Source organism: Mugil cephalus, chromosome 20 (assembly GCF_022458985.1).
Source record: "Mugil cephalus isolate CIBA_MC_2020 chromosome 20, CIBA_Mcephalus_1.1, whole genome shotgun sequence".
Taxonomy (NCBI): domain Eukaryota; kingdom Metazoa; phylum Chordata; class Actinopteri; order Mugiliformes; family Mugilidae; genus Mugil; species Mugil cephalus.
In genome coordinates this window covers 7,959,290-7,971,774 of record NC_061789.1, presented here as the reverse complement: position 1 = coordinate 7,971,774, position 12,485 = coordinate 7,959,290, and the positions used below count along the sequence as shown (strand labels likewise).

Below are 12,485 nucleotides of genomic sequence, written 5' to 3'. Positions count from 1 at the left end.
AACCATAACCTCAATAACCTTCCAACCTTACCTAAAACTAATGTACTTTCCTATAAACTGAGCTTTAACCCTAAACATACCTCGTAACATATGTGAGGAACCGCAAACAGCCTCGTAAATGTGAAGCAATATGGTGTGAAAACTTAAACTGGTCCTCAGAGAGATAGTTGTACAAATACACACACACACACACACATATACACTATGTATGTTTGAATTGTATTAGTTTAGTGTATTGTCTCAATGGGTGTTTACTATTTGGACATCAACACAATTCTCATCTTTTCGCTCTATAAACCATCACGATGGATTTGAAATGAAGTGAAGAATTCTGTGTTCAGCAAGGGGCTTAAGGTTTGTCTCTCTACTAGAAAACCAATGTATGCATTTATTTTGCATAGAAGGAAACACCATGACATGCGATCCAGGCCGCTGTTGTTATGCAACAGGCCAAATAACCACATCACCTTGGACACTGTCGTGCCAACTACTTTTGTATATTTGTTGTGTAAATGTTTTGATTACACTGTTTATTTTATTTTGCTAGATCATGCTTATTTTTGTTACTGTGACAAAGTAATTTCCCTTGTGGATCATTAAAGTCTGTCTAAGTCTGTTTGTTGGATTGGAATGTGTGCAATATTGAATAGGCTGCCACTGATGATGCTACTTCCCTTTGGTTAACTTAAGGACAAACACACAATAATCCACCACATGGAGACGGGAAAGATTTCGACTGGCAGACTTTGTGTTGTTACTGAAAACACCACAAAGTCTGCTGCTATTTTGACACGGCCTCATATTTAATCAAAAGAGGAGGCAAAACAGTAGTTACCCTAATGTTAGCTTCGAGGGCAGCTATTAATTATTATGTCAAATGTAATACTATAGTCAAACAATGCATTTTAACTATGCAGATGAAGTTTGCGTCTGGGCATCCAAAGGTTTCTGTGTGAACTCTCAGCAGACAGATATTCATATCACCAAACGTGTACAGTCAGAAGAACTCTAGTTAATCATTTTTGAAGTGAAAACTAGAAAGTTGAATCAAACTGACGAGTAGTGTTGAGGTACAGTGTTGCCCCGTGGCCTAGCGTTGACCAAATGGGGGTATGTGAGAATGAATCCAGTGTTGAAAACAAGACACATACAAAGAGCTCACATTAGCAGCTTCGCCATAGAATTTATTCTGTGGTGGGGCGTGTCTCATTTTTTCTATTTGTTAACCTCCCTAGCGCGATGTATGCATCCTCGAGCGACCAACCTGAGTAACATTTTTAAGACGTTTGTGATGAAATGTAAATCCCGAAAAAATATGGAGTCCTAATTTATCATAAGTTCAAACTTAAATCATGACTCACATTTTTTTAAAATCTTTCATAAATTTTATACTATTAATTTTTTTTAACTAACTTTTAATCACATCAGCTTTTAAATCATGAACTTTTTAATCCATTACATAGTATTTTTAACTTTGTAACAACAGCTACAGTTGTGAGTCAAAGGTTTTAAATGAAAACAAACACACTTGACAGTTGACTATATTATGCATTGTGTTATCGGCACTTAAGTAATAAACCTCCACCTTTGTTCGGTTTTATTGATGTTTATTCAGATTGCTTTTTGTTTCCTTTTTTACAGAACTGAAAGTCAAGATTTCTTCATGGGGTTACTCATTAATTATTGCTGCTCCTCTCCATACGCACTAAGACACATCCACCTGCCCTGTGGTAACCTCAGCACTATCACACCCACCTGATCCTTTGTTCACCATTTCCTGATCAGTCTCTACATGAACAGGTCTGATTCCACTGACTCTGTCAGATGGTCTGTTGTTCCAGCTGAGAAGCAGCTTTTTAGCCTTAGATAACCAGTTGAGTAATTTTTTTTTTTTTTTTTTTTTTTTTATGATTTTGACTTCCCGCTTTTTGGTAGATTTCGCCTTCATCCACGTCTCTTCTAGCCTGATGATTTTTCTTCCCTGTTGAGTTCAGTCCTCTCTAACAACGTACCTTGAACTCTTGTCTGCATCACCGTCAGTAACAGGTAAGCTGTTTGAACTCTTAAGATGAATGAATCACTGTGTAAAATGCCATTCGCTGTGACTGATTAGAACATTACAATATGTTTTTCAGTTTCTGTTACTGGTCATGGATGATTTTGTTCGTAACAAACTAACTGAATGGGGTCTGAGCGAGTGGATTGATAGATTTAAAGGTAAAGTATTAACACTCATACTGGTGGGACTCAGACGCTATGAAATATTCACATGATTTACTCAAACTGAAACACAACTTCTACTAATCTATAGACAGATTCTGACACGTCTCTCGTCTGTGAACAGAGAGAATAAAAACACTTGCAGTAAAACATCTGCATAACAGAACAGAAAATACAAAATACAAGAGAATGAACATATGTTCAACACATTCAACCACTAATTAGCTCTGTGATGTTTAGTATGATTAATTGCTCTTATGAAACCTTTTTGTCTATATTAAATATTATAAATATTTGTCTTTATAACAGATGAATACATCGACGAGGAAAGTTTCTATTGTCTTGATATCCAAGAACTTAAACACTTGATTCCAAAGTCTGGACCACGGGCAAAATTTAAGAAGAGATTCAAACTATTAAAGGTAATGTTGTGAAGACAATTTATACATTTGGCCTCTGGTGCAAGTGAAGAAATGGTAGATAAATCTGATATCCACAAATAAAACATTACAATACATATATTTCTCTATTTATATATAACAGACATGTTGATATTTTCTGGTCATTAGGGAAAACTAAAAGCAACCCAGGAAAGAGATTATTTCTCTGTTCAAGTAAGTTCAATACAGTTTTTAATGCTGATTATACATGTTCTATGATGGATGTCAGGATCGTCTCAAAGTTGTTCATGACCTTGAACTTAGAATATTTTATCTGCAGTGTAAACAGGAGCCTGAAGAAGAAGAAGCCGAGTTGCCTGGGGTAAGGACGACAGTGATTTTATGGACGTGTAATAAGCAAATAACATTGCTTTAATCTTTATACACATGCATTTGTGTCCCATGCCGAAGTCGTCCTCCCGTGGGTAATTATTGACTGTTGTTTACTGACCAATAAGGATGATGAACGTGATCAGACACTGTTAAAGTCGTCCTGAATTTGATGAGACCATAAGTTGCTACTTCAGTCTGGCAATTCGAAACACACAGTGGTGGAAAAAGTGGTGGCATTTGTGAAATATTGCATTAAGAATCACTCTTAGGTCTTTAATTTCCTTTAGTTCAGTCACAGACAATATACTAAACAAATCCTAAAACAGCCATTAAAAATTTAAATTGATTTGATTGGTTCCATAAAAATAATTTTTAGTGTTTATATACTTTTTAGTGTTAAGTGTCTATATAAAGCCAGTATGTTTGAAAGTTCTTCAGAGACAATAATGACTAAAACAAGGCACCTAATGTTGAAAATATGCCAGAAGATACAGATTCTCAGCCAGGAAGGCTACAGCTGCTGACAGATCACCAGGAAGTGCAGATGCAGTTGGATCTGCTCTGTAGCGATACAGATGAACCAACAGCTTGGAAGACAAACCAAGATCTGGGCATCCAAAGGTTTTTTCAGCAAAAAATTACCATATCCTGATCTGCATGTGTAGGGAAAATCACAGAATAACATCACGGGAGCTCCAATAGCAGTGGTCAAACCAAACTGGTGTCCAGTGTTCCAGCAGCACTGTATGTGGTCGACTTTGAGATCATGACTTAAGGTCCTACAAGGGTGTCAAGAAGTCCCTGATAATAAGAGACAATGAAAATGAGCAGTTAGCCCAAGCACACAAGAACTGGACAGTCAGGAACTGGAAGAAGATTCTGTGGTCAGATGAGTCCAGTTTCCAGCTTCATCTTCTTCCTTCTAATGTGAGGGTACACAGAAATTCAGGCGGACCATTATCTCCAGCATGTACAGTACCTAGTGTCAAAAATGGTGGAAGCAGTATCATGGTTTGGGGATGCATGAGTGCTACTGGTGTTGGTCATTTCACTGTCTGTGATGGCACATTGAATTCTGCCAAATATTGTCCCATTCTCCAAACCCACATGATCTTGGTTCTTGGTCCTTCAGCACGTTCACTGTTCCGTCGAGGTCAAAACTGGAGGTTTCAATAAGATAATGCCCCTGGGCACACATCCAGGGCCAGTAGAACTTGACTGCAGGAACACAGTATCCGGGTCTTAAAGTGGCCAGATCAATCCCCAGACATGAGTCCCGTTGAAAATCTGTGGTGGATTATCAAAAGGTCTGTTTCAAAGATTACCCCTCAACAGTGTGAAAGCCCCGTGGGAACATGCCAGCCAGGACTAAAGCTCTACTGCATGCTAATGGCACGAGTACTAAATATTAATTTAATGATGTGGTGGTTTATTTATTTTTTTGTTCAGTTTTGAACACATTCCCTGTAATTCGTTGACTTTGATGCCGACAATTTTAAAAACTTGCGTATTGGAGCTGTCAAGAATTTAGTTTTTCTTGTAAACAATAAACAAAATAAATGTAATTTGTATTTGTATGTGCCTCTCTAATGCAGTCACGCCATTAGAAACACAAACAAAATTGTAGAATTTTAAGAGTGTCCTAAGACGTTTTTCCACCATGTGTTCAAGACTGTTGCACTTTCTAAGCTTGTGTGAATAAGCAATTTCTTGTATCAACAAGTCTATCATTTGTTTCTGTTCAGGTTTTGCCATCTACAAGTATCACAGGTGAGATGCACAGATACATAATCTCATTTATGATAATTAATAATCGTATACTATATTTATATAGTATATTTGTACTGCATAGACTTTTTCAAACATAACAATGACCAAACAACTCATTTTAAAGTAAAGAGACCTCTGGACCATGATGGCGAGTCAAGCAGGTGGGAACCACCAGCTAAACGACAACGTGACTGTCGTGACATATACTCAGGTATTTACATTTCCTTCTCAGTTCATTTTCATGCGTTATGTTTCACTATAGTTTGCAGTTTCTTCCTAAACAGTTCTTTATGTTTACACTAACAGAAGCAAGCATGCTGTCTGAAGTGAAAAACATAATGAGGGATGTCCAACAGAGACTTCAAAACCAAGAAAACACAAAGCTGAATGCTTTCCTGAAGTGAATATTACATTTTCTATATTCAGTGTTTCACTCCTGACCATATTACAGCTGCACAAAAAGATCAGAGTCGGTGATTGATATAATCAATCAGTTAACCCATGTTTACACTATTACAGAGCCAAAATTAATGACTTGGAGACAGACAAGAGGGAGCTGGTTGGTGTCTTTGGCAGAAGTGGGGCTGGAAAGAGCTCTTTGATAAATGCCATCATTGGAGAGAGGGATCTTCTGCCAACAGGAAGCATCAGTGCATGTACCACGGTCATGATTAAAGTCGAGGCCAACATGCAAGACTCAAACTATAAGGCAGACATTGAGTTCATTACAAAAGAGGTAAAACTTTGAATATGTTTATTCTTATTTAAGGCTAACTGAAGTTACATTAATGTTTGTTTTTCAGGAGTGGAAAGAGGAACTGTGGTCCTTGGATCAGTTACGTGGGGATAATTCAAATCAGAAAAGGGATGATGATGAAGATGAAGAAGAAGAAGTTGATGATGATGATGATGATGATAATGATAGTTATGACTTTGATGAAAAGCTGTCTGCACTGTATGGAGAAGAATATAAAAACAAGACCTCTGAGGAACTCATGGACAAGAAATATTTCAAAGAAATTTCAGAGTTTCTCAATTCCAGCAGGAAGACGTTCACATGCCAATCAGTAAGTGTTCCACCTCAGACTTTTGACTTATGTGAACCAGAGCTGTATATTACTACTCACACTGTTGGTAACACTGTGGTAAAGGACTGTATGGGGTTAATTCTTTGTGGGTTTAAGCTTCATTCTCCCCCGGGGCATCCGTTAGGACACCATAATAGAGGGTGGTAATTAAGTTTAGGCAGTTTACTTGACAGATGTAGGCACAGGTGAGTTACCGGCATGGGATTGGATGGAATGACAATAAACTGTACTAGCACTGAATAGGTGTGTGTGTGTGTGTGTGTGTGTGTGTGTGTGTGGTTCTGCAGAATACAAACAGGAAAGAATTTAAAAAAAAAAAAAAAATGAGCATAAGTGCAAATACCATCCTACAATATATCACATAACTGCAATAATATAGTATTTAATACTGTAGCATTTACACTACACAGGTTATTACAGTAAATCAGTAAACAGATATCAATAGCAATCTCAATTAGTACAATAACTTCACCACACTCTTTACCATACCAGCATTCATATAACCTGCAGTTAAGGTAAACAATAACCATTAAGGCCTCTACAGCCTTAAACAGTGTTGAATAGTTTAATGAGAGATCAAGGGTCTGCCACACAGACCCGATGCAGCACAAGTACTTTACATTCAGAAAAGTGCACACATCAACCTCATTAATTACAGAGAAAATATAAAAAGGGTGGCACTTAAGGCATGCAAACTCAAACTGTGAAACTCACAAGAACGTAAGGGAATCCATTATGACGGTATATTAAATAAACCTCACTACAAGTAAACACACATTACCGAACTGAAATAATGTACTTACAGTCAACAATGGTGCACACTAAACGGCAGTGATACACAACAAGGAAGTTCAGGGGAATGAAAGAACTTGACGGAACTTGGTCACTTCTCCACCGCTACTACAATGACCAGAATACCTTTTGGCTCTTAAGTTCGTACAGATGACAAAGGCAACACTTATTGTGGAACTATTAAGCCAAACAACAGGCAATAACAATTAACTTGAAGCATCTGGAGCCTTTCTAACACATATATACTGTGAAACCCATGTGTGCTTGTAATTTATGTTGATTTAAATGACATGTAACTTTGCCTGGGTTACTTTTAAGTTATTATAGCTAGCGTGCTAATGTTATAGTGATAATACTAACGATAATACTATATAACATTAAGTCTAGTTTAATTTTCACTATTTATGAGTATTTTATGAGTAATTTCAAATTGTTAATATTGAATGAACACAGGAGACTGAGGAGAAGGTAAACACAGCTCCGTGACTGATGAGGCCATTGGGTTACAAAGTATTTTACAGGCTCATTTCAGATATTTGAATTAAGTAGACACTGGGATATTTAAGTGAGGTCTTTTACATATTGACAGACGTTGGCAATAACATTTATAGGATTGTTACTGGTGAAAATAAGGAATTTATTTCAACACAGCACATCCGCCTCATAGGGTTTCGCTGTAGAATCTTCCCATAAATCTTGACCAAGTAAAATTCTTGCATTAATTTACCTTTATTATTTGTTACAGGCTAAAGAGCTATCTACAAAGCTGTTCAAATACACAAGAAGTGAGTCAGGGGAGGATGAAGGTCAAGCTGTTAAGAGGTTCTACTGGCCACTAGTGAAGTGTGTGACTGTCAAGGTGCCACATAATGAGTTTCTCCAACATGTGACACTTGTGGACCTTCCTGGAAATGGAGACTGTAACAAGAGCAGAGATCAAATGTGGAAAGAGGTATAATTTGTATAATCTGTATAATTTATTCACATGCAATGCTATTGTATTGCAAACATCTTACAACATAAGCTAATTATTAATTATTCATAATTAACATGCTTTTATGCCCTTTAAGATCGTAAGTGATTGCTCCACTGTGTGGATTGTGACCGACATTAATCGAGCAACAACAGAAAAAGAACCCTGGGAGATCCTGAAAAATGCCAGTAGCCATATGGGAAATGGTGGCGAGTGTCAGCAGATTCACTTCATCTGCACGAAGTCTGATCAGATTGGAGATTTAGATGATAAGTAAGTGAATGAAGGTGTCAAAAGTGTATGGTAAAATAAAACATCCGAATCAGATGCATTGATGCATGTGATTGTTATGGCACAGGTAAAACTGCTAAACTACTTGAAACACATCCACTAATTTATTTTTAATGTAGCCTCAAGGCTATTCATCAACATGAACAACCTGCCTAGAAGGATGCAAACCTACACAGTAAATCCTAGACTTAATCCAGTAATGTAAACGGTAGCATGTTTATTAATGGCCACAGGTTTGACAATAGATGAAGAATTATTTTACAGAAATGGCCTGCATGAGAAAATGTTGAAATTTCAGGTTATGGAGCTCCAGGTTCACTTATATATATTTTTCCTTCAAGCTCAGCAGCTCAGGCTCACGCTCACATTCAGAAACGAAACAATCAAGCCAAAAGAGTTGTGAGAAATGAATTCAGCAAGCAAAGCAAGATTAAGGTGAGTTTAATGACTGAAAAACATCAACACCCTTAAATTGACCTAAATTTCTGAATATAGCAGCAAGAATAATAATGATAACAACCAAAACTTAACTTTCCCCAGAAACTGTTTGGTGACAGGTGCTTCGATGTGTTCACTGTGAGCTCCAAAGAGTTTCTAAAAAGAACGCCTCTGGTAGACACTGGTAGGTTGAGTCTGTGTATATCATCACTGTTGAGTAACAAACTATTTATAGACCAAGTTCATATTTGTCTTAGTTTGTTTAGTTAAGACGGAAATACAATATTTTAGATTTAGATGTAAGGTCAATATATAATATTATATAAAAACTGTTTTTTGTTGTTGTTTGTTGTTTTTTTACAGAAATCCCAAAACTTAAGGAATTCCTTCAAAATCTCAATGACAGTCATTCAGAGACTTTAAACTATGTGTCTGGAGCTTATGGGATTCTCTCTTTGATTCAAGGAGCCCGCTGTAGAGGAGGGGTAAGATCAACATTTATCATTGTTTCTTGCTGTCTTATCTGTATAATCATATTCACAGATCAGTGTGTCAGATCATCTTAAATCTATGTGGAGTTACATTTTAATGGCAATACAAAACCTGACAAGGTCATTATAAAATGTGACTCCCACATGAATTATAGCCATTATGGAATTTGATTTCTTGGTTGTGGGGTAGAACCCAAGTGCAGGACACCAGGCGATAAGGCAGGAGTTTAAACAAAAAGTATTTAATGACAACAACATCAACTGAAGCCACTGCAGAGATGGCGGGTAAATCAAAAACTGGAGAGAAAGAGAAAAACCACATGGAAGAACGAATACAGGAGAATGACAAATAACACAACAGAGAACAAAGGGAAAGGCAGGGCTATGTACGGTATACACACAAGCGGACAGAGGGGTGATGAGACATAGATGAAACTAATCAGGGCAGAGCACACAAGGAGAAACAATGAAGCAACCAAAAGTGGGAAACACAGAGAGTAACACTAGACAGGAAACCAAGGATAACCACAGGACCATGAATAACAACTAACATTACTTAAAGGAGGAAACTGAGAAAGAATTAGAGGAATTTTTTGTTTTATTGCTTTAACAATGCTGTTATTGTTTTACCAGGCTGGTAGCAGAACAGACGTGTGTGCAGACCTTGAAAAACACATGTGCCGTCATCTTCACAAAGTTAAAACAACAATGGATGAAGCCAACAAAGCTTTTGTAAAATGCCTCACTGAGGGGGTTGAAAAATCCAAAATTTCTTGTGAAAAAAAACTGAAGTCCTTCTTACTTTCTGTAAGTGTTTGGATTACAGACATCAAGACACTTTTGATTCCTGTTAGTGTGTTCAATTAAAAAAACAAATGTTGTGTTGCTGTGTAACAGAGAAAAGGTGGTGGCGGTTTTTATGGAACTCTGAAATGTGTGGTTCAGAACAAAGGCGTCCACAAAACACAGAAAGGGAAACAAATAAATCTCAACGTGACGTTGTCCTCACACCTGACTGACAGCATTGATGAGGAATTCAAGAAGACCTTTCCGTAAGAACTGTTTAATGAGGACATGAAACTATTTGTTGACCCTAAAAGTACAGAACAAGCAAATTAAGTTACGCAATAAATCTGTTAATCTTTTTATCTGTTAATATTTCCTTTTTTCGAATTTCAATGTGTCACCATGTTTCAGGAATGGCCGACAGTGTGAACCATTCAAAGGAGTCATCAGTAGGTTCTCACTCAACACAGACAGACTCATTCAGAAATACAAAGATGTGGAGCTGCAGCTGATATTTCTGCAGACAGAGGTAAAGAATGAACATTAGAACCAACCTGTTCATTGATTATTTACAAAAATAAAATCAACTGATTAAAACTAAAATAAAAGTTGCAAAGCTAAAGATTAAAATATCTTTAACATATATAATTCACCTGTCTTTAGGCAAAATCTTAAAAAATTATCTGATTTATTCTGTCACCATTACTGATTTTTAAAATATTAAACTATACTTTTATTACTTCACGTAGGAAAAGAAAATTAAGACCAAACTGAAGAAAGACATCAGAGACCGTAAGAAAAAAATCTACAACAGTCTGACAAAGAAAATTGAGGAAAACATGCAAAAGTGCTATGACAGTAAGTGACACAATCATGACCGCCTGTCAGCATAATAATACACAGCATTCATTGTGGCTGACCATCATTTTGTTTTGTTTTGTTTTATTTTAGAAGCATATGCATTTACTGGAAAGGGATCACTGAAAAAGATGAGGGAGACAATTCAGAGACATGTGTATAATTCAAAGAACGTCATGTTTGATCAGGCTAAAGATGCTCACTTGAACCTGCTGAAGCAGCTGAAGGTTTGTCACATTTGAGAACATGAAATATGATTCAGTGTTTTGTTACTATAGGAAAAATCTGAGTACAGCAGAGTGTAAAAATAAGAGAGGTACCAGCCCACTTAAAGCACTGATGATGTTGTGCTGCACATCTCTCTCATTCACTAGTCACAAGGCTTCTCCTGTGTTTAAGTAGAATCTGTTTCATCCTGAAAGATGTTTTTTGGGTCTTAAAAAAGAATCAGAAACAAACATAGTACTTAGGAAAGCTTACTCTCAGTGAAGTCTCTGCCCACGCATCCAAACAGTTCATGTGTGATTCAATGAAGACTGAACAAAGTATTTTCCTCTGTGATGAGTGATAATTAATACAGATTTTGATGTTGAATTAGATTTATGTCCTGAAGACACTGGAGACAACTATGATGAAATCCATTGAGCTCTCACTCAAGACAGATGACTCCTCGATCCCAGGTAAAGCACAGGACGATACCGTAAAATGATGTGTAGATCTCTTAAACATTTAACCAGTGTAATGTAAATAATTTATTCATACTTTCCGAATAACACTTGTGATTTTCAGATGTTTCAAAGGAGCTTGCAGTGGTGAAGAGGTACTGCGATCAACTTAAAGTTGACAAAAATGAATCTGGTAACTTTTTGTCAATATTATGTTCATGAATTCTGAACTGTTTTTATTAACAATTGATTCACTTATGCTGATTTGTCAAGTGCTACAAAGCTGTTGCTGTTTATTTATCTGGTGGTTGTTTTAGATTTGCAAGCAGAGGCCTGGTCTCTCACTGAACATCCCTGAGGAAACCCTGGTTAAAGACACAAGGCACCTGGATTTTCTCGGCTATTTTAGCCAAGCTGTTAGACATTTGCTCGTGTGATTTTTTGACATGGGCTTTGTCCTTGTTTCTGAATTTTTGTGTAGAATTTTAGATGTTTTTAAGTCATTTTACTTTAAATTGTTTGTAATTCAGAGGTGGAACAGTATAACTGTAACTTTAACTATATATACCATGTTTTCACGATTTCATTTTATGGGGTTTTCTTTTTAATCAGTTTAGCATGGTTTAAATGGGAAAGCAACTCAGCAATTTCTATTTTAGTTTTGAACATATTGTTAGTTTAATTTCAAATAAATGCTATACTTTTATAAGAATGTCTGCTCACATAAGAAATGTAGTGGTTTATATGTATATTTATTGTTGAGTTATTTGTCAAATAATTTTTCACACAATTCTCCACAGATCTAAATGTACACAAAAAGTGAAAATTCACTGAGAAAGGACTATTGATTTATACCAGCATTGTTTTTGTGTATTGTTTTTAATCATCACCTTGTATGACAGAGGTCACATCAGTAATAGAAGTAATAAACTTCTTACTTTTTATCAAAAATTCAGCTATTTGTTGTATATTTTTTTTGTCTCATTCTCCATGCACTTAACCAGTTCTATAAATCTTATGGGCAATACTTTTTATTTCTTTAGAAAGGGAGTTAATGGTTGTTTCTATCATCAGTTTTGATCCTAAGATAGGGTTATTATCAGTTTATATAAGGCATTTGACACGATTGATCATTCACTACTTCTGTACAAGTAAGAACATTATGGGATTAGGGATGTTGCACACAATTGGCTAAGAAGTTATTTAAATAATGGGAGTCAATATGTGAATATCAACAATAGTAATTCCAGTTGTAGAATAATAACTTGTGGGGTTCCACATGGGTCAGTATTGGGACTTAAGTTATTCACACTTTATCTGAATGATATGATGGGCGGCTA

General features: G+C 36.3%; 1 protein-coding gene across 1 annotated transcript; it reads left to right on the top strand.

Moving 5' to 3' along the window:
- The first annotated feature begins 1,783 nt into the window (after positions 1-1,783).
- LOC124998224 (nuclear GTPase SLIP-GC-like) lies at positions 1,784-12,089 on the top strand. Its single transcript, XM_047572469.1, has 24 exons — positions 1,784-1,800; positions 1,964-2,046; positions 2,136-2,217; positions 2,530-2,642; positions 2,790-2,834; positions 2,941-2,982; positions 4,739-4,763; positions 4,888-4,974; positions 5,070-5,163; positions 5,283-5,499; positions 5,567-5,830; positions 7,389-7,595; positions 7,714-7,889; positions 8,249-8,342; positions 8,448-8,529; positions 8,709-8,830; positions 9,470-9,643; positions 9,734-9,888; positions 10,034-10,151; positions 10,372-10,480; positions 10,574-10,707; positions 11,079-11,160; positions 11,270-11,338; positions 11,463-12,089. The coding sequence occupies exons 3-24, from the start codon at positions 2,151-2,153 to the stop codon at positions 11,501-11,503; spliced, it is 2,517 nt and encodes an 838-aa protein (XP_047428425.1). The 5' UTR covers positions 1,784-1,800; positions 1,964-2,046; positions 2,136-2,150; the 3' UTR covers positions 11,504-12,089.
- Positions 12,090-12,485: the final 396 nt, after the last annotated feature.